General features: G+C 43.1%; 1 protein-coding gene across 13 annotated transcripts in view; it reads right to left on the bottom strand.

Moving 5' to 3' along the window:
* The window catches only part of LOC141139158 (DNA (cytosine-5)-methyltransferase 3A), a 390588-nt gene that overhangs the window by 72963 nt on the left and 291281 nt on the right, over nt 1–26344 (bottom strand). For all 13 annotated transcript variants that reach the window (XR_012243729.1, XM_073625034.1, XM_073625036.1 and 10 more), the window contains 3 exons: nt 9634–9846; nt 4393–4551; nt 1360–1467 (listed from right to left, as the gene is read on the bottom strand). Coding sequence is in view for 12 of the 13 variants with exons in the window: in XM_073625034.1 (XP_073481135.1) it covers nt 1360–1467; nt 4393–4551; nt 9634–9846 (480 nt within the window). In the remaining variant the exon portion in view is untranslated. The remainder of the gene's footprint in view (nt 1–1359; nt 1468–4392; nt 4552–9633; nt 9847–26344) is intronic.

Below are 26344 nucleotides of genomic sequence, written 5' to 3'. Positions count from 1 at the left end.
AGTAGTAGCTTAGTATTGGACAGGACAGTAGTAGGTCAGTAGATGGTAGGGCTGTAGTGGGACAGTATTGGAAAGGATGGTAGTAGCGTAGTACTGGACAGTACAGTAGTGGGTCAGTAGATGGTAGGGCAGTAGTGGGTCAGTATTGGGAAGGGCAGTAGTAGCTCAGTATTGGACAGGACAGTAGTAGGTCAGCAGATGGTAGGCCTGCAGTGGGTCATAATTGGGAAGGGCAGTAGTAGCTCAGTATTGGACAGGACAGTAGTAGGTCACTAGATGGTAGGGCTGTAGTGGGCCAGTATTGGGAAAGGCGGTAGTAGCTTAGTACTGGACAGTACAGTAGCGGGTCAGTAGATGGTAGGGCTGTAGTGGGCCAGTATTGGGAAGGACGGTAGTAGCTTAGTACTGGACAGTACAGTAGCGGGTCAGTAGATGGTAGGGCAGTAGTGGATCAATATTGGGAAGGGCAGTAGTAGCTCAGTATTGGACAGGACAGTAGTAGGTCAGCAGATGGTAGGCCTGCAGTGGGTCATATTTGGGAAGGGCAGTAGTAGCTCAGTATTGGACAGGACAGTAGTAGGTCAGTAGATGGTAGAACAGTAGTGGGTCAGTATTGGGAAGGGCAGTAGTAGCTTAGTATTGGACAGGACAGTAGTAGGTCAGTAGATGGTAGGGCTGTAGTGGGACAGTATTGGAAAGGATGGTAGTAGCTTAGTACTGGACAGTACAGTAGTGGGTCAGTAGATGGTAGGGCAGTAGTGGGTCAGTATTGGGAAGGGCAGTAGTAGCTCAGTATTGGACAGGACAGTAGTAGGTCAGCAGATGGTAGGCCTGCAGTGGGTCATAATTGGGAAGGGCAGTAGTAGCTCAGTATTGGACAGGACAGTAGTAGGTCACTAGATGGTAGGGCTGTAGTGGGCCAGTATTGGGAAAGGCGGTAGTAGCTTAGTACTAGACAGTACAGTAGCGGGTCAGTAGATGGTAGGGCTGTAGTGGGCCAGTAATGGGAAGGGCGGTAGTAGCTTAGTGCTGGACAGTACAGTAGCGGGTCAGTAGATGGTAGGGCAGTAGTGGGTCAATATTGGGAAGGGCAGTAGTAGCTCAGTATTGGACAGGACAGTAGTAGGTCAGCAGATGGTAGGCCTGCAGTGGGTCATAATTGGGAAGGTCAGTAGTAGCTTAGTAATGGACAGGACAGTAGTGTGTCAGTAGATGGTAGGGCTGTAGTGGGCCAGTATTGGGAAGGGCAGTAGTAGCTCAGTAAAGGACAGGACAGTAGTAGGTCAGTAGATGGTAGAACAGTAGTGGGTCTGTATTGGCAAGGGCAGCAGTAGGCAGGATAGTAATGGTTCTCCTTACCTGTAGCACCTCATAGATGGCTTTTCTGTACATTGGCTGCTTGCTGTAGGTCGCCTGGTGGAAGGTGTTGGCGAATGAGCTGAGTGGCAGCAATTTCTCCACACACACCTAATTAAACAACAGATTTATAAAAATTTTAAAATAAGACACCCTTTACCTTTCTGGAATTATGATGGTCATGTTTACATGGCATTTTTTTTCAAAGCAAAAGTTGAAGTTTTTTCTTACACTTGAGCATCGAAACCAATGGACGCACCAATTCACACATTTTTATGTGATTCTATTGCATGGTGATACGTCCTCCTTCCGGGAAAACACAACAATGCACAGCTAAATGAGTGAATGGGGGCCAAAGACAAACACAAGGAATGCTACTTCTGACCTACTTCATAAAAAGCCATTTGCTATCCAGCCACGCTAAATCTCTGATTTCAGACTTTCTGAATATAATGACCTGGAAGAATCAAGGGGCAAGTCAGGACACTCAATCTGTATCGCTTGCTCTAGGTCAGTGAGTCAGAAAATACGACTCAACTGCAAAACCTTGAAAGTCAGACACCTAGCATTTTCAGCAAAGCACAGGTTTTCTTTAAAGAGCACTGGTAGCAAACAATAGAAAAAAGGAGGATAGTAGAGAAAAAGATACTGCCTAAAAGAAAAAACAAAAAAATACAGTTATCTTTAAAAGAACAGTTTTGGTACATGGGCATGTAGCAATCATGAAGAGACTTATGTACTACATATTGTACGTATTACATAATTACATTAGTTATTAGTTGGTGAGGTTGAAAAAAGACACAAGTCCATCAAGTCCAACCTGTGTGTGTGCTTTTATTTATGTCAGCATTACATTGTATATCCCTGTATGTTGTGGTCATTTAGGTGCCTATCTAATAGTTGTTTGAAATTATCTATGCTCCCTGCTGAAACCACTGCTTGTGGAAGAGAATTCCACATCCTTACCTCTCTTGACAGTAAAGAACCCACTACGCAGCTTAAGGTTAAACCGCTTCTTATTCTAATTTTAATGAATGGCCGCGCTTTTTAAATTTCCTTTCGAAGAAAAGTTTTATCCTTATTGTGGGGTCACCAGTACGGTATTTATATATTAAAATCATATCCCCTCTCAAGCGTCTCTTCTCCAGAGAGAATAAGTTCAGTGCTTGTAACCTTTCCTCATAACTAATATCCTCCAGTCCCTTTATTGTGCTTCTCTGGACTCTCTCTAGTTCCAGCACATCCTTCCTGAGGACTGGAGCCCAGAACTGGACAGCATACTCCAGGTGGGGCTGGACCAGTCTTGTAGAGTGGGAGAATTATCGTTTCATCTCTGGAGTTAATCCCCTTTTTAATGCATGCCAATATCCTGTTGGCTTTGCTTGCAGCAGCTTGGCATTCCATGCCATTGCTGAGCATATCATCTACTAGGTCCTTTTCCATCCACGATTCCCCCAGAGGTTCTCCCCCCCTAGTCAGTAGATTGCTCTCATATTTTTGCCACCCATATGCATTATTTTACAGTTTTCTACATTAAACCTCATTTGCCATGTAGTTGCCCACCCCATTAATTTGTTCAGATCTTCTTGCAAGGTTACCACATCCTGTGGAGAAGTTATTGCCCTGCTTAACTTAGTATTGTCCGCAAATACTGAGATTGAGCTGTTTATCCCATTCTCCAGGTCATTTATAAATAAATTAAATAGGACTGGTCCTAGGGCAGAACCCTGGGGGACCCCACTTTCCACACCGGACAATTCCGAGTACTCCCCATTTATCACCACCCTCTGAACTCGCCCTTGTAGCCAGTTTTCAATTCATGTACTCACCCATGGTCCATGCTGACAGACCTTAGTTTGTGCAATAAACAATTATGGGGAACTGTATCAAATGCCTTTGCAAAATCCACATACACCACGTCTATCATGTCGGCCTTCCTTTATCTAGATGGCAACTCACCTCCTCATAGAAGGTTAATAGATTGGTTTGGCAAGAACGATTCTACATGAATCCATGCCAATTACCGCTAATGATACCGTTTTCATTACTAAAATCTTGTATATAGTCCTTTATCATTCCCTCCAAGAGTTTGCAAACTATTGACGTAAGGCTAACTGGTTTGTAATTCCCAGGGATGTATCTTGGCCCTTTTTTGAATATTGGTACCACGTTGGCCTTTCTCCAATCAACTGGTACCATTCCAGTCAGTAGACTGTTCTTAAAAAATAGGAAGAATGGTTCCTTAAGGACCCTGTTAGCCATGAGGGTGCTTCCTGTGACATGTCATGAGGATAAACCTTGCCGTTTTGGTTACTGAAGCCCCCCGTTTCCCTTGTGAAGACTGAGGAGAAGAATAAATTCAATACCTTCACCATCTTTCCATCCTCCGCTATGTGCCTTTCGTGTTCTATCTTAACCGCCCTGATTGCACCCTTACAATTCTTATAGCATTCTTTGTAAAGTTGGAATGCTGATGATGATCCCTCAGCCTTGTATTTTTTGAAGGCCTTCTCCTGTGCTTTTATATGCATTTTTACATTGGAGTTAAGCCACCCAGGACTTTTATTAGCTCTTTTAAATGTATTTCCCATTGGGATGCACTGGCTAATACCCTTATTTAATATGCCCTTAAGGCACACCCATTTTTCCTCTGTATTCTTTGTTCCTAGGATTTTATCCCATTTAATACCTTCTAGCAAGGAGCGCAGTTTATGGAAGTTGGCTCTTTTGAAATTCAGGGTCTTTGTATTCCCCTTACGTTTCCTATTTGTGCGATTTATATTGAAACTAATTGACCTGTCGTCGCTGTTTCCTAAATTGCCCCCATTTCTACATCCGCGATCAGGTCTGTATTGTTAGTAATCAGTAGGTCTAGTAACACATTATTTATTACATTTGATATAATTCCTATTTGAACAGTAGTGCCCCTTTGCACAAAAAACTTCATGACAAGAACAGACACAAGCAGTGGACATAAGTGATGCTTGCCATATACCATCAATCTAGGCCCCACTAGTCTGTCACAGAACTACTTACCACAGAGAACTTGCCGTCTCCAAACCACATGACCCAGCGGGTACCCTCTGCCGCTCGGCTTCTTCCAGTCATCCACCAGGAAACTATTCGGCCGGGCCACCACGAGAAGCCACGCAGCTTGCCCCAGACCAGCTCCCCAATGCCAAAGCCTCGGCCATCCTAGAAAACGAGAGGCACAGGATCAGCTACATTCACTTTCCAATATTACATCAGAACTACGGCCTAGTAGATCAATACTTACTCGTTCAGGCAGTCTTGTGACTCATACACCTTTGAAAGAAGGGCTTACTTGTTATTATTTTATTTTTATATGCTACTCTTTTGTCACTGCAAAAACACCTGGTCTGCCTTTAAAAATCCAGAGGGGTTTTACCATGCCTTGAACACTAGGTCTCTTCTTTTGTCTGAAAGACTCCAATATTGAGTGCTTGCAGCTCTGCGACAACCTGTGCTACTTCCCTGGTCCGGCTTGCTGACTGCATTATGAATGTGCCTCATCAGATTAATGATGTCCTTCCTGGAATTTCAGTGGCCTTAGGATTGGTTTTCAATAGGAGGAGGAGTAGTGCCCTTATTAGTAGGAGAAACAGTATCCCATCATTGGTATCAGTGGAAGAAATAGTGCCCTATTGTTGGTGTCAGTGGAAGGAATAATGCCTCATATCAGTGGGAGGAATAGTGCCCTAAGGGCTGGATAAAGGCTAGCAAAGGGCCACCTGGCCCTTGGGCTGCAGTTTGGAGACCCCTGCTCTGAAGATCTGTTGTATTCCCCAATGTACAGAACATGCAGGATAAACCACATAGAGAACCCAAGGCCAGCCATAGACAGAGCACTTTTCTTTCCTGCAACCACTGGTTGCAGGAAAGAAAAGCACTCACTTCCTCCATCAAACACAGTCAGTGTTGATGGGGGAATCCCTCCAGTGGAGCAATTGTGCTCTCCTGGCAAGGTGGAGGTGGAAGCTGTCCCCGCTGAGAGAAAACTGTGATTACTGCTAGCGGCTATAACAGTCACTAGCAATAATCGCATGTAAAATCCACCAAATATTGTAGCTGCTGACTTTTACTATATGGACACTTACCTGTCCAGGGAGCCCGCAATGTCGGCACCCCAGCCGATCTTCGGATCGGCTGTTGGGTGCAGCCGCCGCCATTTCTGTTTCACGGCCGGTTCCCTACTGCGCATGTGCGAAGTGCACTGCGCTTTCTGATTGTGTCAGGGCTGGGCTCAGCCCTCCCTTCTCAAAGCAGGCCACTCAGCTGTCGGTTAATTGCCAGCTCCAATATTTCGTCAGTCCTGCTGGTTACTTAAGCTGTTCGGTTAAGTTCCGCTCTGCCTTCGCCTTGGTCAACATATCCAAAGACTCTCTCCTGTGTACCTGTTGGAAGACTTGCTTGGCTTATGTTCCTTCTGGTTCCTGATCCTGCTTGCTGTTCCACCACGCTGATTCTCCGGTTTCCTGGCCTGTCCTGAAGTATGCTGATCTCTGGCTCCCTGACATCCTGGCTTTTCTGACTATCCACTCCGGTTACCGAACTCTGCCTATGATTTGACTACGTTGCTCCGTTTACCTTTTACCATTATTATTATTAAACAAGTGTGATTTTAACTGCACTTCTGTCTCGGTCTGATTCATGGTTTCTGACAGTAGGCGAAGGCCAAAAATTCACAAGATGCAGTCAATCCACTTGTTGGTAATATTTTTTCCAGGTTGGATGAGCAGGATCACCGTATGGATCAGTTTGCCTTAGCATTACAGACGCTCTGAATTGCACGGCTCACCTGAAATCTCCCACATTGGCTACCTCGGTACAACCTGTGTCGCAGGCCATCCCTGCTGCTGCTCCAGTCTCTGTGCAGGCACCCGCCTTGAGTATTACCTCTATACCTCTAATTGCCAGCTCCAATCTTTTCCACAGTGACTCACCTGATGATGATATCCTGTTTGTCAGTCCTGCTGGGTATTTAAGCTGTTCAGTTCAGTTCCGCTCTGCCTTCACCTTGGTAAACTGGCTCCCTGAAGTCCTGGCTTTTCTGACTATCCGTTCCAGTTACCGAACTCTGGCTATGACTACGTTGCTCTGTTTACCTTTTACCATTATTATTATTAATAAACAAATGTGATTTTAACTGCACTTCTGATTCATGGTTTCTGACAGTTTTGGCCTGGTGGCAGAGGAAGGAGGGCCGAACATCCAAGGGACGGTACCGCGGCCCCGTCTCCCGGAAATGGGGAGGGTAACTGTCAAAAACAGGTCCCCGTTCCCCCCTGAAATGTGACACCGGATGGGGGGAGAACTCTGCTTTAAGTTGATTGATCAATCAACTTGAGTACATTCAGCCTGCCCATACATAGTTCGAATCTCGGATGGTTCCTGCTGAACCGGCCGAGATTCGAACCGTCTATGGCCAGCTGAGATAAACTCAATTATGAAGCTTTTTACCAAGTGTCCAGAGCTATTGTGACAGAGGTCTGCAGTAATACCCAATGAACAAGAAAAAAAATTACATGATAAGACACATACAGACTGTACTGTGTTCAATTATACTGTGAAAACAAACAGTCTGAAGCTGCCCATACATTGCACAATATTAGCTCTCTTGGTGGCCCTGTCTGTTGCCTCCTATCCAACATCCCTCAACTGAAAAATTAAAGAAGCAGTGCTGAAAATTGGTGGCCAAACAGCAGCAACATCCTATACAGCTGCTGTTTGGGTAACTTCACAGCCAGTGGGGCCGGCCCAGCTGTCAAAATACAATAGGCTCAACAGGAGATACACTATATTGTCAAAAGTATTAGGACGCCTACCTTTACACGCACATGAACTTTAATGGCATCCCAGTCTTAGTCCGTAGGGTTTAATATTGAGTTGGCACACCATTTGCAGATTTAACTCCTCTGGGAAGGCTGTCCACAAGGTTAAGGAGTGTGTCTATGGGAATGTTGACCATTCTTCCAGAAGTGCATTTGTGTGGTCTGGCACTGATGTTGGACGAGAAGGTCTGGCTCGCAGTCTCCACTCTAATTCATCCCAAAGGTGTTCTATCAGGTTGAGGTCAGGACTCTGTGCAGGCCAGTCAAGTTCCTCCACCTCAAACTCGCTCATCCATGTCTTTATGGACCTTGCTTTGTACACTGGTGCACAGTCATGCTGGAACAGGAAGGGGCCATCCGCAAAATGTTCCCACAAAGTTGGGAGCATGAAATTGTCCAAAATGTCTTGATATGCTGACACCTTAAGAGTTCCCTTCATTGGAACTAAGGGGCCAAGCCCAACCCCCGAAAAACTATCCATCACCATAATTCCGCCTCCACCAAATGATTTTGAGGGGTGGCCCAATACTTGGCAATATAGTATGGATGAGCGAGTTTGGGGAGGAGGAACTTGACTGGCCTGCACAGAGTCCTGACCTCAATCCGACAGAACACCTTTGGGATGAATTAGAGTGGAGACTGCGAGCCAGGCCTTCTCGTCCAACATCAGTGCATGACCTCACAAATGCACTTCTTGAAGAATGGTCAAACATTCCTATAGACATACTCCTAAACCTTGTGTGACAGCCTTTCCAGAGGACCTTAGCTGAATTACACGGACTCCATCCCACCTTAGCTCAATGACAATGACTCCATCTCACCTTAGCTCAATTACAATGACTCCATCCCACCAGCTTACCTCAATGACAATGACTCCATCCCACCTTAGCTCAATGACAATGACTCCATCCTCCCACCTTAGCTCAATGACAATGACTCAATCCCACCTTAGCTTAATGACAATGACTCCATCCCACCTTAGCTCAATGACTCCATTTCACCTTATGTCACTAACAATGACTCCATCCCACCTTCGGCCAATGACTTCATTCCACTTTAGCTAACTAACAATGTCTCCATCCCACCTTAGGTCAATGGCAATGACCCTATTCCACTTTAGCTCACTAACAATGTCTCCATCTCACCTTAGCTCAATGACAATAATGTCATTCCACCTTAGCTCAATGACTCCATTGCACCTTAGGTCACTAACAATGACTCGATCCCACCTTAGCTCAATGACAATAACGCTATTCCACCTTAGGTCATTAACAATGACTCCATTCCATCTTAGCTCAATAACATTAACGCTATTCCACTTTAGGTCACTATAACAATGACTCCATCCCACCTTAGCTCAATGACAATAACGTCATTCCACCTTGCTCACTAACAATGACTCCATCCCACCCTAGCTCAATGACTCCATTTCTCCGTAGGTCACTAATAATGACTCCATCCCACCTTAGCTCGATGGCAATAACTGCATTCCACCTTAGCTCACTAACAATGACTCCTTTCCACCTTAGCTCAATGACAATAACTCCATTCCACCTTGCTTACAATGACTCCATTTCAACTTGGCTTAATGACTCCATTTCACCTTAGGTCACTAACAAAGACTACATTCCACCTTAGCTCAATGGCAATAACTCCCTTCCACCTTGCTCACTAACAATGTCTCCATCTCACCTTAGCTTAATGACAATTACTCCATTCCACTCAAGCTCACTAACAATGACTCCATCCCACCTTAGCTCAATGACTCAATTTCACCTTAGGACACTAACAAGGACTTCATCCCACCTTAGCTCAATGACTCCATTTCACCTTAGGTCACCAACAATGACTCCATCCCACCTTAGCTCAATGACTCCATTTCACCTTAGGTCACTAACAATGACTCCATCCCACCTTAGCTCAATGACAATAACGCTGTTCCACTTTAGGTCACTAACAATGACTCCATCCCACCTTAGCTCATTGACAATAACTCCATTCCACCTTGCTCACTAACAATGACTCCATCCCACCTTAGCTCAATGACTCCATTCCACCTTAGCTCACTAACAATGACTCCATACCACCTTAGCTCAATGACAATAACTCCACTCCACCTTAGCTCACTAACAATGACTCCACTCCACCTTAGCTCACTAACAATGACTCCATTCCACCTTAGTTCAATGACTATGACTCCATTCCACCTAGCTCTTGAACAATGACTCCATCTCACCTTCGCTCACTAGCAAAGACTCTATTCCACCTTAACTTATGAACAATTACCCCATTCTACCTTAGCTCCATAACTAGGCAGAGATTTTAATACAGGTCAAATACAAACTATAACTTTGCACATACTATTACTCGGTAACATCATTTTTAAGCAATATAAATTGCCCTTACATTTTACCCCTCTTCATACCTCATACTCTGCTTCATCATCAGCTGATTTAGAGGCAGTCTTGTCTCCGGCTTCAGCAACAGCAGGCTCAGGAGTGGTGGCCACAGTGGGGGAGGCCGGATCTGTGGGTTGCTGGGAGGGTGGTGGGGTGGGCTCTTCTTCTTTCTGAGGTTCTCTGGACACCGTTTCCTCCATGGCGTTTATGACAGCCACCAGCTGTTGCTTCTTTTCAGCCTGGAGAAAGAAAATTATGCACATCAGTGGGGGAACTGTGGGGTGCCAATGCTGACTAAGCAATTATATTATTATAGTTCTAGGTTTACAAATAACTATATACATTGACCACCACAATACGATTATAATGTACTGTTATTACCAATAGTGTGCCCATCCATTGAAAAGTAGACTCATAGAAAAGAAAAAAACAGTATTCTATAGGGGTAAAAGTGAAGTTTAAACCCGTCAGGGGGAGGTAAGTCTATGGTCGTTAGAAGAGAAGGTTGCGGGGAGCGTGTATTTTGTTCTCAATTCAGCTAATTATTACTGTTTTTATTGATGTTTAATCTTTAAACTACGTCCCTTTCTAACCAACGAAACCACAAAGCTCCTGATTCACTCCCTGGTTATCTCTCGCCTCGACTACTGCAACTCCCTCCTCATTGGCTTACCTTTAATTAGACTATCACCCCTTCAGTCCATCATGAATGCTGCTGCCAGACTCATTCACCTTACAAATTGCTCAGTGTCTGCTACCCCCCTCTGCCAATCCCTCCATTGGCTGCCACTCACCCAACGAATTAAATTCAAAATACTAACAATAAGTTACAAAGCCATCCACAACTCTGCCCCCAGCTACATCACTAGCCTAGTCTCAAAATACCAACCTAATCGCCCTCTCTGTTCCTCCCAGGACCTCCTGCTCTCTAGCTCCCTCATAACTTCCTCCCATATCCGCCTCCAGGACTTCTCCCGAGCCTCGCCCATCCTCTGGAATTCCCTACCCTAATCTGTCAGACTGTCTCCAAATTTATCCACTTTTAGGCGATCCCTGAAAACTTTCCTCTTCAGAGAAGCCTATCCTGCCTCCATCTAACAACTGCACTATTTTCTCCATTAGCTCATCCCCCACAGCTATTACCCTTTTGTATAACTTGACTCTCCCTCCTAGATTGTAACCTCTAACGAGCAGGGCCCTCTGATTCCTCCTGTATTGAATTGTATTGTACTTGTACTGTCCTCCCTAATGTTGTAAAGCGCTGCGTAAACTGTTGCCGCTATATAAATCCTGTATAATAATAAAGAATAATAATAATTAATAAATTCCACCATGTATTTATTACTGCAATCCTGTATCAAATGTAAATATAATGGTTACAATCATTATATGATAATATCGTATTATACATTCAGGGCTGGGTTAATCACAGGATCCAATAGTCATAAAATATTCAAAATTACAGATAACACTTTTTTTTAAATTGAACTCCCTTGACTTTTTGTACAGAATCTGTTATTACAGGGTAGATACAAATATCAAATCTATCTGTTAGGGCCAGTTAATACCAGATGCAGTCCAGCGTGTTTTTTCCTGCATCAAAAATGCATGGGCAGTATATTATATGGATTGTAATGAACTAGTTCACTCCAGTGCAGTCAGTTCTAGTGCCTTGGCTGGAGGTCTTTAAATGATTAACACAGTGTACAGAGACATCCGGCAGTCTAATTCTCTGGGATAGTTATGGATGTTTGGACTGCTTTTCTTCTCTTAGATCTCATTATTATGCTGGACATAATTCATGTACATGTAAACCTGGCCATGACTTATGCTGAACTGTAAGATCCTCCTGTTGTATACATTGTCTTATTCAGTACTGAGGTCTCTGTACTAAATCATCTAAATGTCTATAGAAGGGACAGACTGCACCTAAATGAGGGCGCAGATCTGCTGGGAGTAATGATGGCCGAAAAGTTAGAGGGGCTTTTAAACCGGGGGGGGGGGAGGTCCAGAGGTAGAGATAATCAGTACGGAACAAATTCCAGAGGGTAGTATTGGGGGCATTAGTGGTAGGTTGACTAAAGCACATAAAACTGAAGTACAGTAACAAGTCCTATTTGCAACCTCAGAACACCCAATAAGGAGATAGTATGCGATCAGTGTAAACTACGTAGCATGTTTACCAATGCCAGGAGTTTGGCAGACAAGATGGGAGAACTAGAGCTGTTATTGTATGAGGAGGATTTAAATTTTGAAGGAATTTCAGAGACTTGGTTCAACAGCTCTCATGATTGGCTGGCAACCATTCAGGGGTATTCCCTATATTGCAGGGATAGAGAGGGTAAAAAAGGGGAGGGGTATGCCTGTCTATCAAAAATGATGTACAAGTGAATGTGAGAGACGACATCACTAATGGAGCAAGGGAGTAGGTGGAATCCTTATGGGTAGAGCTACAAAGGGAGGAAATTGAGGGGTAAGTAATACTGGGAGTAAGCTATAGGCCCCCTAACCAGAGGGAGGAGGCTGAGCTCCTATCACAATTTGGATTAGCGGCAAGGATAGGAAGTGTCATTATAATGGGGGATTTTAATTATCCAGACATAGACTGAGTGGAAGGAACAGCGCATTCATCAAAGGCTCGCCAGTTCTTAAATGTCTTGCAGGACAATTTCAAGGGTCAGATGGTAAATGCACCAACTAGAAACAAAGCGTTACTAGACCTACTCATTACCAACAACACAGACCTGATCACGGATGTGGAAATACGGGGCAATTTAGGAAACAGCGATCACAGGTCAATTTGTTTCAGTATAAATCACACAGATAGGAAACATAAGGGGAATACAAAGACACTGAATTTAAAAAAAATGGACACAAAGAGCTGCGGCTCGGGTGACCCCATAGCAAGCTGCTTGCTGTGGGGGCACTTAACAGGAGGTAGGGGCCATGAGCACCGAACAGGGACCCGAGAAGAGGAGGATCTGGGCTGCTCTGTGCAAAACCATTACACAGAGCAGGTAAGTAAAACATGTTTGTTATTTTTAAACAAAAAAACCTGAGACTTTAGTATCACTTTAAATGTCCAGATATAGGCACGGAGAATACCAGGTCGTATTGCCCTGCTTCAGTCGAGAAAAGTCAGGTCACCAACATGGCACTGATGCCTGGTAAGGCTGTGTAAATTGTAGGACTAGACTGACACAAATGCAAATCCCTTGTCAGTTAAAACAACTCTTTCTTTGGATTTGACTCGATTTTAGGAGATATTGGGTCGAAATTGAAAATATGGACGTCTCTACCATTGTCTCTATTGGGACGTATTAATCTTCTAAAAATGAAAATTATACCAAAATGTATGTACTTATTTAGACACTCTCCCCAGTGGCTTCCTGTCCTTTTTTACAAAATTAAACCAACTTTTCTCATCTTTTTTATGGGGATCCAAGAATCCAAGTTATAAATTAACTACCCTGATGCGCCCTTGTGAGCAGGGAGGACTAGCCTTCCCGGATTTATAGAGATACTTTTTAGCCACTCAGTTGGTTACGGCTGCATGGTGGCTGAATCCTGATATATATAACTCCTCTACTCGGTTGGAAGCGGCAGTAGTAGGTTCTATGGATGTTCTTAAGGCTCTTTTATTTAGGAGCCGTAGGGCACCATATCAGTTGACTCCTTCAATGTTCATCACTATTCGAGCCTGGGAGGCTGGTCTTAGATGTGAGCATTATCCTAAGGGTGCTTTTTCTCCAAGTGCTCCTTTATGGTTCAATCCTACTCTTCCTCAAGTTTTTTGAAGCACCAGAGCCTATTGCAATGACTAAGTATAATATTAAATTACTTTCTCAAGTGCTTACTGATTGAAAACTATCTACCTTTTCTACACTTAAGCCCAGTACATATGATCGGACTTTCTGAAGGTATATGTTGGATGTCAGGCTGTTGGCGGAAAATCCGACCGTGTGTATGCTCCATCGGACAAGTTGTCGGCCTTTCTGCCAACAAATGTTGGCTAGCAGGTCTTCAAATTTTCCGCCAACAAATGTGTGTTGTCGGATTTTCCGATCATGTGTACACAAGTCCATCGGACAAAAGTCCAAAGTACAAACACGCATGCTCGGTTGCAGAAGCGGTCGGTCTTGTAAACTAGCTTTTTTAATGGAGAATTAACATTCGTGACGTGGCATATTAGGAAATCTCCAAATGCAGTGCACATTCTCGTCTTCTTTAATGGGATAATAATGAAGCTGCTTTGCTGGTGATACTGATGGAGTTATTGTAAACAAATTTTCAAAGGCTTTTTTTTCAAGTGATATCAAGAATAATATTATGTTTTTTTATTTTTTTATTTGTGCAAGTTACCACAACACCACTATCCTGCAGTTTTTAAGATCAAAGATACAACTATGTTGGTGTCCCTTGTCAATTTTACATTGTATTTTTTTTAATGCAACTGCCTACTCCCAAACTGTCATTTGAAGTAAAACACATAGCCAAGTATTATTCTACACAATTTTTTTTATTGTGCATTAAAAAAAATAGACATGCTAACTACCAAAAGAACTTAACCAAAAAGTGCATTCTATGCATCCAAAAATATAGAAAATATACCAAATCAAATCATTATTCAACCAAAAAAATAACGTCAAAGCAATAACTCCAAGGTCAATAATAAATAACAAATAAATAATAAATCTCCTCCGATTCCGCAACATGGCTGGTTGACAAACGGCCCTTCACAAACAAACTGAAAAGCGTTACATGAAAAGCGCAAATCAACACTCGCCAAACTTCTACTAACACGAAGCAGAAGGAGCCCAAAGGGTGGCGCTAAAGAGCTGAAAAACCACGTAGTACGTCTAGTACCTCACTATGTTCGTAATTGTTGGCCAACATTTGTGTGAACGTGTGTATGCAAGACAAGTTTGAGCCAACGCCCTTCGGACAAGATGACACGCTTTTGTTGGCCAACACTCTGATCGTGTGTACGAGGCATTACTTTTAATGTCCCAAACTCCCATCTATTTAGATATTTCCAGCTTCTTCATACTTTTCATGCACAGTTTCCACAGGATAGCTTAACGATTAGACAATCCATTTTAGAACTAGTGCTTAGGTCTGAATGTCTGGATAAGCCCAGCTCGAGATTGTATTCTCATCTTATATCAATTTCTATCCTGCCATTAGAGGCTCTTAGCGCTAGGTGAGTGCGAGATAAACCACATTTAGATATGGAGGATTGGAGGGGTGTGTGGGATTTCCCTCTACGATATTTGATATCCTTGAGAGATCGTATAATCCAATATAAATTGGTACATAGAGCATATATTAGGCCACATAGACATAACCACTTATGGACTGCCCGCACGCCGATATATGTCCTAAATTTGAAGATGAATATCGTTGTTATGGCAGCAGCTAGCTGCCATAACCCTGGTATCCTCTTCTTCGGCCGGCGGTCCGCTTTCCGATAAGAGTGGTCTCTGCGGCGGATTCGGCGCGAGATCACTTTTATCGGCAGCGGGGGAGGGGCCTCTCCGCCACTTACTGGAGCCATTGGCAGCGGCGGAGGCGATCGGATGTTGTCCCTTGCTGGGTATGGGGACGAGTGAGGGGAAGATGGCCACCACTTGTCTCCATACCATTGCAGGGTGGAAGCGATGTCAAAACGTCACTTCCGCCCATAGCTCTTAAAGGGCCATTTTTTTTTTTTTTTTTTAAATGACAATTTTTTTTTTTATTGCATTTTAGTGTAAATATGAGATCTGAGGTCTTTTTGACCCCAGATCTCATATTTAAGAGGTCCTGTCATGCTTTTTTTCTATTACAAGGGATGGTTACATTTCTTGTAATAGGAATAAAAGTGACACAATTTATTATTTTTTTTAAAAGAACAGTGTAAAAATAAAAAATAATAGGTAAAATAAATAGGAAAAAAAAAAAAAAAAAAGTTTAAACACGCCCCGTCCCGCCGAGCTCGCGTGCAGAAGCAAACGCATACGTGAGTAGCGCCCGCATATGAAAACGGTCTAGGGCAATATTTTTAGCCCTAGACCTCCTCTGTAACGCAAACCATGCAACCTGTAGAATTTTTTAACGTCGCCTATGGAGATCTTTAAGGGTAAAAGTTTGTCGCCATTCCACGAGCGGGCGCAATTCTGAAGCGTGACATGATGGGTATCAATCTACTCAGCGCAACATTATCTTTCACAATATTAAAAAAAAAAATGAGCTAACTTTACTGTTGTCTTATTTTTTAATTCAAAAAAGTGTATTTTTTTCCAAAAAAAAAGCGCTTGTTAGACCGCTGCGCAAATACGGTGTGACAGAAAGTATTGCAACGATCGCCATTTTATTCTCTGGGGGGTTATAAAAAAAATGTATAATGTTTGGGGGTTCTAAGTAATTTTCTAGCAAAAAAGAACTGTTTTTAACTTGTAAACAACAAATCTCAAAAAGAGACTCGGTCCTTAACCGCTTCAGCCCCGGAAGATTTGGCTGCCCAAAGACCAGAGCACTTTTTGCGATTCGGTACTGCGTCGCTTTAACTGACATTTTCGCGGTCGTGCGACATGGCTCCCAAACAAAATTGACGTCCTTTTTTCCCACAAATAGAGCTTTCTTTTGGTGGTATTTGATCACCTCTGCGGTTTTAATTTTTTGTGCTGTAAACAAAAAAAGAGCTACAATTTTGAAAAAAAAAGCAATTTTTTTTATTATTTGCTATAATAAATATCCCCAAAAATATATATATAAAAAACTATTTTTTTCCTCAGTTTAGGCCGATATGTATTCTTCTACATATTTTTGGGTAAAAAAAAAGAAAAGAAAATTGCAATAAGCGTATATTGATTGGTTTGCGCAAAAGTTATAGCATCTGCAAAATAGGGGATAGTTTTATGGCTTTTTTATTATTAATTTTTTTTTTACTTATAATGGCGGCGATCTATGATTTTTATCGGGACTTTGACATTATGGCCGACACGTCGGACAATTTTGACGCATTTTTGGGACCACTGGCATTTTTACAGCGACCAGTGCTATAAAATTGCATTGATTAAAATGTAAAAAGGTCACTGGCAGTGAAGGGGTTAACCACAAGGGGGCAGTGAAGGGGTTAAGTGTGTCCTAGTTTGTGTTCTAACTGAAGGGGGGAGGGGACTGTGCAGGGGAGATGACAGATCGCAGTTCATACTCTGTACGAACAGACGATCTGTCTGTTCTCCCCTCAGAGAACCGGAAACTGTGTGTTTACACGTACAGATCCCGGTTCTCTGTGTGCCCCGAGCAATTGCGGGAGCCCGGGCACTCGCTTCGGCTCCGTAGGCGAGCGCGCGCGCGGGGGGGGGGGGGGTTCGCGCGTCTATGGTACCGACATACCATGAGGGCGATTCGTGCAGCCGAGCCATGTTGCCACAGTATAACTGCGGCGGCTGGTCGGCAAGCGGTCAAAGAGCCACAGTCGTGTCGTGACGCGCGAGAGCGGCCGTTCTGGGACGGAGAGCTGCACCGCCCCTCCGTTATTTGACAGTGGGTGGGCGGCAAGCAGTTGATGGGCAGTTGATATTTTAACTCGGTAAAAAAATAAGCTGAGCTTTTTCAAGCTGCAGTGTGCAAGAGGCCTAATGAGCACAAATTGCCACAGATGCACTCCAAAATCCTATGGAAAGACTTCTCAGAAGGGCGGGGAGTACATATTCCTGCCAATGCTTTTGGATTGGAATGTCTATCAAGCTCATTTACGTGTGATGGTCAAGTGTCCACAACGCTTTGGCTATGTATTGTATTACTGCAAGACTTCATTAGTGCAAACCTTAATAGCTGGCTGGCATTATGTTGGGACTTCTAGTTCCTCAGCAGAAGCAAACAGGAGTAAGAGCAACAGCGAATATCAGGGCAGATGTCATTCCCACCTGCATGGTTGGAGCGTCCAGCGGTATGCCGCCAAGAATACCAGCTCATTTTGGGTTCTGAAGCCTGTTATACAATATTATATTTATCTATTATTCATAGTTGGGACACTAGGTTTAATATATACAGGAGAGTTAAGTAGGGCACACAGTATAAGAAAATCAGATGAGTGACCGTTCGGTTTTCCGCGATTGTTCGCAGCTGTTCGTACCTGAGGGTACTACTTATTGTACAAATGTTTCACACGCCAGCCTTTATTAAACTGCAAAAAGGAATATAAGCGATGCCCTAAAACATGAAAAAAAAATGAAATAAGCTCCTATCAGTCGTAGGCCCAGAACGTCAGGTAACTGTCTAATAACAGAGCGGCTCACCTGTGCTAATTATACATTCAGGTTCCAACAAGCAGCACCCCTTCAGGCCACACTGTCCGCCTAATTCCAAAGGAGCTGCCAGAAATCCCAACCTTCCTCTCTCCATAAATGAAGGAGGCGGGGAACCTTTTACCTTTAATATACACACAGCCTTTCAAACAATTGTGATTTACAGGGCTACACTATATCTACACCCATACAGGCACAAAAATGGGGAAACATTCCCCCCAAACACCAGGGAGGAAAGAGCACTCCTGAGCTGTTCTTTGGGCATCATATTGCACCAACCCAAAGGCTGCCTAAGGCAGACAATACATTAGTAATTTTTTTTTTTTCGTTCAGAAGGTTGAATTTAAAAAAAAATGACCTGATTCCCCCATCCATATAATCAAGGTGGATAAGGGAATCCTTTATGCTGAGTTATTGTACTCTGTACTATTCCCTGTCAGAACACACTGATCAGTGTTGCCGGCTAAAGCCTGCAGCACAAATTGATTGGGAAAAACCCGACAGAGTCTGTAAACCAGACGAATTTCAATCTATGTATGGTTGGCTTAAAGTGGGGTTCCAGCGACCATTCCTATTTTTTTTTTTAGTATTCATTCAGACACATGTACAATCCTAAATTGACACTCACTGTTTCGGTATTTTTAAGCTGCTGCTGTCCGTTTTCAATAAGTATTTATAAAATCGATCGTGGCCATTCCCATCTTGCTTGTGGGCATGTGAAGCCCACAAGCATGGATTTCCGGGATACAGTGAATGCTGAGCTCCCAGCATTCACCGCTATTTCCCATGCATGCTCAGTGTTTACTGTGAGCAGCGCCATTAACTTCAGGGTTGCCATCACAACGGGCAGGCGGCGTCATCGAAATCCCGCGAGAACTTGCGGCAGGCCTGAGCAATGACTCCTGGGAATAATGACAGGAGCTTCCAGGAGACATTGCAGGTAAAAAGGAAATTGCGTAATACCCGCAGTTGACCCGCCCATATCCACAGATAACTAAGACAGGAAGCAGAGAAGGACATTGCAAAAACACAGGTACAAAAGAGGAAAAAAAAATATCCACTTATAACTAAATAAATTCATGGCATGTGATTGAGCAAAACATGTAAAATAGGGTGGAGCTCCGCTTTAAGACATTCAAGTCGTTCTAGGCAAATTGATGACCCCTTGTCCCCATCAAGTTTCCCACAGTATCATGGCCAAGATGCTCAATAAATTGAATTCTGGATATTTAGAGTCAGTGGGGATATATGGCTAAATCTAAATTCTTATAAAACATAAAAAATTACATTTACAGTAGTTCAACCCCACTACTAAAGGTACTAGTAATTAATTGCTAGGAGTAGCAACTAATTGCTCAACAGAATAAATAGCTCTCTATGGAGTAAACTAAACAAGTAGTATGCAGTAGCATCTTGAAGCAATCAACTGCACATGATTGGAGCATTGTGCGATTACGTGAGACCAGTGATGCGCAAATCATATCGCCCAACGCCCGGAACATGCAGACATGTGTCCATTTGCCTCCCTCCCTCTAACCAGAGGCACCCGCTATGCTGGTCCTGGGCCCACAGATGGACAAACAGAGCCCAGGATACATAGCGGGAGGGGGCACACGCAGGGTGTGTGCAGCATTCAGGTGGCAGCCCAGACGACAGGATGACATTTTTTGTTGCCACTGAGACCTGGCGTCTGGGGTTTGTCGAGCCCTGCTTTAGGTTGTAAGCTCTCAGGAGCAGGACCCTCCCAACCCTCTTGTCTTGCATTGTGTTGTAACTGTACTGTCTTCCTTTATCATGTAACGCTCTGCAAAAACTGTTGGTGCGATGTAAATTCTGCATAATAATAGTTGAGAGCCATTTGTTTTATCAGTTTAGCGATCAACTGCCAACCCCAGAGATTAATGCCTGGTGATTTTAGTTGCAGAACTGACCTACTAATATATCTAGTGAGGCTCCAGTCTAATGAGGTTCAAGTGGTCCAATCTTTCAATGACCTTTAGGTCTCATAACACTTCTGAAGTTGCTCCTATTCATATGGAGGCGTATGTTGGCTAGACCTGAAAAGTAACCGTAATGATCCTGAACCAAAGCCCCCTAACCCTAAGTGTAAAAATGAACCTTTGACTTTAACTCAAACTCAACCTGACCCTCAACCATTAACCAACCCTAAACTTTAGCCTTAAGATGACCCTTACAGGGAATTTAAATCTCAGTCCTAACACTGAAAGAAAAAAAGACAATTATCATTAAAAGAACACTATCATGCCAACCACAGTTACCCACATGACATTATACAGCAATAAAATGGCAAAATGAGGGCTTCACAGGACATCCTCCCATCTACATGAAGAAATGCAGCCGGCCCATCAATACTTTGGCTGGGATCACTACTCTGAGGCCTTTTAGAAACTGTGAGAGACCCCTTTAAATTCTGTTGCAAAGCAAGGCAATGCTAAACAAGAACAGTGGGTTTTTGAGACAGATTTACTAAAGTTACAGCTTGGTTCATAAATACCTTCCTCAGTACTTCATCACTTCTTAAAGTGGACCCTGCATCCCAGGTAAGGTCCAAATATGCAGTGTGGCCCCCATCCTTGCTTCCGTAACCACTTGCCCACCGCTGGCCGTCATATCACGTCCTTGACTTTGTGGGTGTATATCTGAATGATGCCTGCAGCTACAGGCATCATTCAGATATTGACTATTTCAGCCGGCGATTCCCTACAGCATAAGCATGATCATAGCCGCTGTTCCGCCGCTTGATCGCTCTTACAGGAGGCGAGAGGGGACGTCCCCCCCTCCCATCGCCCTCCGGTGCTTCTACCAATTTACCGCTGCCATCGGTAAATCGGAGAACGGATCCGCCGCCCCCTGATGTTTACCATAGAGATTTTCGGCGGACCAGATGGTGGCTGGAGTCTCCATGATTGTTCAGAGGCCGGGCGCAATGTTATGACGTCACACCCGGCCTCTGCATTCAAACAAATGGCGCCGCCTCGGCTGGGAAGCTGAGATCGTTCTTTTTTTTTTTTTTTCAGCTGTCCCAGCCTAGAGGTGAGATGTGGGGTCTTATTGACAACATATCTCACTGTAAAGAGGACCAATCATGCCATATTCCTATTGGAAGGGATGTTTACATTCCTTCTAATAGGAATAAAAGTGATCAAATTTTTTTTTTAAAGTGTCTAACTAAAAAATGTAAAGTAAAATTATCAATACATTTTTTTTCTTTTAAAGTGCCCCTGTGTGCTCGCACGCAGAAGCGAACGCCTACGTAAGTCCCGCCCACAAATGAAAACGGTGTTCAAACCACACATGTGAGGTGTCGCCGCAAATGTTAGCCCGAGAGCAATAATTCTAGCCCTAGACCTCCTCTGTAACTCTAAACATGTGATCGGTAAAAATTTTTAAAGCGTCGTCCTATGGGGATTTTTAAGTACCGAAGTTCAGCGCCATTCCACAAGCGTGTGCAATTTTGAAGCGTGCCATGTTAGGTATCTATTTACTCGACGTAACTTTGTCTTTCACATTATGCAAAAAATATTGGGCTAATTTAACTGTTTTTCTTTAAAGCATGAAACTTTTTTTTCCAAAAAAAACGCGTTTGAAAAATTGCTGCGCAAATACTGTGCGGGATAAAAAGTTGCAATGACCGCCATTGTATTCTCTAGGGTCTCTGCTAAAAAAACATATATAATATTTGGGGGTTCTATGTAATTTTCTAACAAAAAAAAAATAATGATTTTTACATGTAGGAGAGAAATGGCAGAGTTGGCCTGGTTGGCAAGTGGTTAAAAGTCACATAAAACTTCAAAAAAGAACCTGGGGGCAAACAATGACACAATAATATACACGTTTCCGGGGACTTCTTTAGTACAAGGGGGGGTGTAATATCATTCTCCTACCGACAAGATCCTAAGAATGCTGAGTAACCACAATCCAGCAAAAAAAGACCGAAAATTTAGAAAAAAAAAAAAAATAAAATAAAGTTTTTCTTAGTTTCTGCTACAAAACTTTGTAAATAAGTAAGTTTTCTCCTTCACTCATGGGCACTGATAAGGCTGCACTGACGGGCACTGATGAGGCCGTACTGATTGGCATTGATGATGAGGCACTTATATGCAGCACTGATAGGTGGCACTGGAGGGCATTTATAGGAAGCACTGATCAGGAGGCACTGGCAGGCATCACTGATTTTGCACTGTGATTGGACACAGCTGATCACATGGTAAAGAGTCTATATCATAGGCTCTTTACCTCGATCAGAGATGCGGTGTGTCAGGCTGACACACTACACCACCGATCGCCGCGTGCCCCTGCGGGCGTGTGATTGCGGCTTATCCACACATTTTGCGCTGCCGTGCACCAACATTTCACAGGAAGACACCAACGTGTGAATGGGATGGGAGAAAAAAAACAGCTGCTGCCCACAGTAACCAAATTCATCTGACAATAACATAGCAGTCTATGGGCTACATCACTGCTTCTTCTACCTGTATGATAATAAGGAATGCAATCCCATCCAATGTCCCATTCACACCTCAGCGTTTTGTAGCTTGAAGCTCGAGGAGGAGAAAAAAATCAATTATTCTCTATGGAGACGGTTTACATCTCTACTACAAGTCGCCTGACATTAAATGCCTGAATCAAAAAAGCTCTGGAGCTTTTTTTGTCGCTTGAATCAGGAAGATTGGTGTGTTTTTGAAGCGTTTTTTAGCTCCATAGAAATTTGCAAGCTTTTGAGTGTATTACTGAGCGTTTTGTCGTGCGTTTCTTAACGTTTTTCTGCTAAAATGTAATAATTAAAGCAGAACTATAGGCAAAACTTTTTTCTTTTCATTTTGGATAGAGTAAGGCCCCTTTCACACTGGGGAGGTGGCGGTACAACAGCGCTATTTTTAGCGCTGCTGTACCGTAGTTCTTGCAGCGGTATTCGGCCGCTAGCGGTGCGGTTTTAACACCCGCTGGCGGCCAAAAAAGGGTTAAAATCCCTCGTACAGCACGGCTATAGTCGCGGTATTGCCGCGGTATAGCCGCGCTGTCCCACTGATTTCAATGGGCAGGAGCGGTGAAGGAGCGGTGAATACACCGCTCCAAAAAAGCGGTTTGCAGGACTTTTTTCACCGTCCTGCCTGCGCGCTGCTTCAGTGTGAAAGCCCTCGGGCTTTCACACTGAACAAACAGCGGAGGCTGTTTAGGGACGGTTTGCAGGCGGTATTTTTAGCGCAATACCGCCTGCAAACTGCCCCGGTGTGAAAGGGCTCTAAGGGAGGATTATAACCCCTGTTTACAACCCCTGTCTGTTTTTTTTAGCCATCTGTGTCCCATTGGAGCGATTTCCCTTCACTTCCTGTCCCACAGCCAAACAGGAGGTCAGAGGAAATGCCTAAAAATGAAGGGAATTCCTTGGGGACCCCCAGGTCACCAGAACTAGTGTCCCCATTGGAAGATTTCCCCTCTATTACTTTACTAGGGACAAACCAACATTTGGGATATCTTTTACTTTCAATGAGAATTGTAAACAGGACAAATAGAGCGGAGTGAATCTCCTTAAAGCCATAGTAAACCCGCTGACTTTTTTTTTTTTCCCTACACCTGTAAGGGAAAAGGCATAATGAGCTAGTACACCACATACTAGCTCATTATGAGATACTTACCTTAGAATGAGGCGCCGGCATCTCACCCTGTCCACGCCGAGGGAGCTGACATTTCCCCTTGGCGTGTCTTCTGGGTATCGCGGCTCCGGCGCTGTGAGTGGCCAGAGCCGCGATGTCGTCACTTCCGCGCATGCACGCGGGAGACTTCTTTCCGGCAAGGTCCGGCGTCTGCTGGGCTTTCAGCCGAGAATCCCCTGTACGCATGCGCTGCTGCACTCAGCGGCTCATTGCAAGGGTAATATCTCCTAAACCGTACAGGTTTAGAAGATATTTTTTTTACCTACAGGTAAGCCTTATTATAGGCTTACCTGTAGGTAAAAGTTTAAAAAATAAGTATACAACCGCTTTAATGGAAGCACAGACAACAATAAATACTGACAGGTGTTCTAATCCCTCTGCATTTTATCCAAGACTAAAAAAAGTTTTGCCATAAGTTATACTTTAAATAAAAATAAATAACAATAAGTAATAAACAAAAAAAAAATACATAGATAACAATTATAAATAAATAATAAAAATAAATAAAATAACCCTAATAGCCTAATATTGACCCCTAATAATAACCACTAACCCTATTCCTAACCCCTAATATTAGCCCTCCTTCCTAACCCTAATATTACCCCCTCTTCCCAACCCTAATATTAACCCCTAACCCTATTCCTAACCCTAACATTAACCCCTAACCCTAATATTAAGCCTTCTTTCTAACCCTAATATAAACACTTCTTCCTAACCCGAAGATTAACCCCTCTTACCCACCCCTAATATTAACCCCTAATCCTATTCCTAACCCTAATATTAACCCTTCTTCCTAACCCTAATATTAACCCCTCTTTCCAACCCTAATATTAACCCCAACCCTATTCTTAAACCTAATATTAACCCCTCTTCCTAACCCTAATATTAATCCATCTTCCCAACCCTAATATTAACCTCTAACTCTATTCCTAACCCCTAACCCTAATATTAACCCTTCTTCCTAACCCTAATATTAACTCCTCCTCCTAACCCTAACATTAAGCCCTCTTCCCAAACCTAATATTAACTCCAAACCTATTCCTAACCCTAATATTAACCCTTCTTCCTAACCCTAACATTAACCCCTCTTCCCAACCCTAATATTAACCCCAACCCTATTCCTAACCCTAACATTAACCCCTCTTCCCAACCCTATTCCTAACCCCTAACCCTAATATTAACCCTTCTTCCTAACCCAAATATTAACCCCTCTTACCCACGCCTAATATTAACCCCTAACCCTATTCCTAACCCCTAACCCTAATATTAACCCTTCTTCCAAACCCTAATATTAACCCATCTTCCTAACCCTAATATTAATCCCTCTTCCCAAGCCTAATATTAACCTCTAACTCTATTCCTAACCCCTAACCCTAATATTAACCTCCCTGGCGGTATGATTATTTCGGATTTTAGTTGCTGAAAGCGGTACAATTATTTTGCATGGAAATTTGGCGTTTTATATTGTAGGCCTGTAATTCTTAACAATAACACACTTAAATCTGTCCAAACAAGAGTCTAGTAGATATCCCGGGTATGATGAAGTTTGAAACACAAAAACATAAATAATAATATAATAAATAAATATAAATAATTTTAAAAAAATAATATAATAGTAATAAAATACATTTCCCCACGATTCACTATCGCTCAATTCTGCAAGTGTTCTAATTTACTATCGCTGTTTTCTAGCTGGTCTAAAGCCACTTTTGACATAAAGGGACACTTTTTGGTTGCTATGGACAATCTCCAGTTTCCAGGCAGAAAGAACAGTATATATAACATAAAACTGCATGCAGGGCATGGGCCAAAGCACTGGGGACAAAAGGGATGTGAAATTAAGATTACAGTACTGTATGTGTTATGGTTTGTACATTTTTTTGAATTTGCCGCCAGGCTCCGCCCCCGTGCGTCGCGACGCTCGCAGGGAACGGAGCCTGGCACGGAGAGGCTTGGGAGGAGACAGAGCCCGCAGACACAGCGGGGGACATCGCAGGATCCTGTGGACAAGGTAAGTAACACTGCACCAGGATCCTGCAATGTAATCCCCAGTGTGGCTCGGGTTACCGCTAATGGGACTGAAATTTAACCCCGAGCCACACTCGGGATTACCGTCAGGGAGGTTAACCCCTCTTCCTAACCCTAACATTAACCCCTCTATATTCACTAAAGATAGGTAAGGGGTGGAGTATGGCTTATAGAAGCCTCATAATTAATTAATTTTTTGTGTTTGTTTTTTTTTCTTTTTTGGGTGTTAAGAGTAATATGGACATGGCTCATAGAAGCCTCTTCAATTTTTTTTTCTTTCTTAGTTTGGGTGAATTGGGAACACATTTAATACAAGGTATTCGGAGGAGGGAGGAGGGGTGGAGGGAGGGGGCAGAAGGGAGAGTTTCCCCCTTTTTTGTGGGAGGAGGAATTGGGAAATGGATAAAGATGTGTTGACTCTTTATGATAAATATAAATGTTATGAAGGTGGTTTTAATGGACATGTCAAATTTACTAAAAATTTTATAATTAAAAATAATAATTAACCCATCTTCCTAACCCTAATATTAATCCCTCTTCCCAACCCTAATATTAACCCCTAACCCTATTCCTAACCCCTAACACTAATATCAACCCCTCTTCCTAACCCTAAAATTAACCCTAACCCAATATATTAAATAGATGATAATAATAAGTAAATAAATAATAAATAAAATAATTTAAACCATAACCTTTAACCCCTTACAAAAAAATTTAAACAAATGAATAGATATAAATAT

Source organism: Aquarana catesbeiana, linkage group LG04, assembly GCF_042186555.1.
Source record: "Aquarana catesbeiana isolate 2022-GZ linkage group LG04, ASM4218655v1, whole genome shotgun sequence".
Taxonomy (NCBI): Eukaryota; Metazoa; Chordata; class Amphibia; order Anura; family Ranidae; genus Aquarana; species Aquarana catesbeiana.
This window is presented reverse-complemented; position numbering and strand designations above follow the sequence as displayed.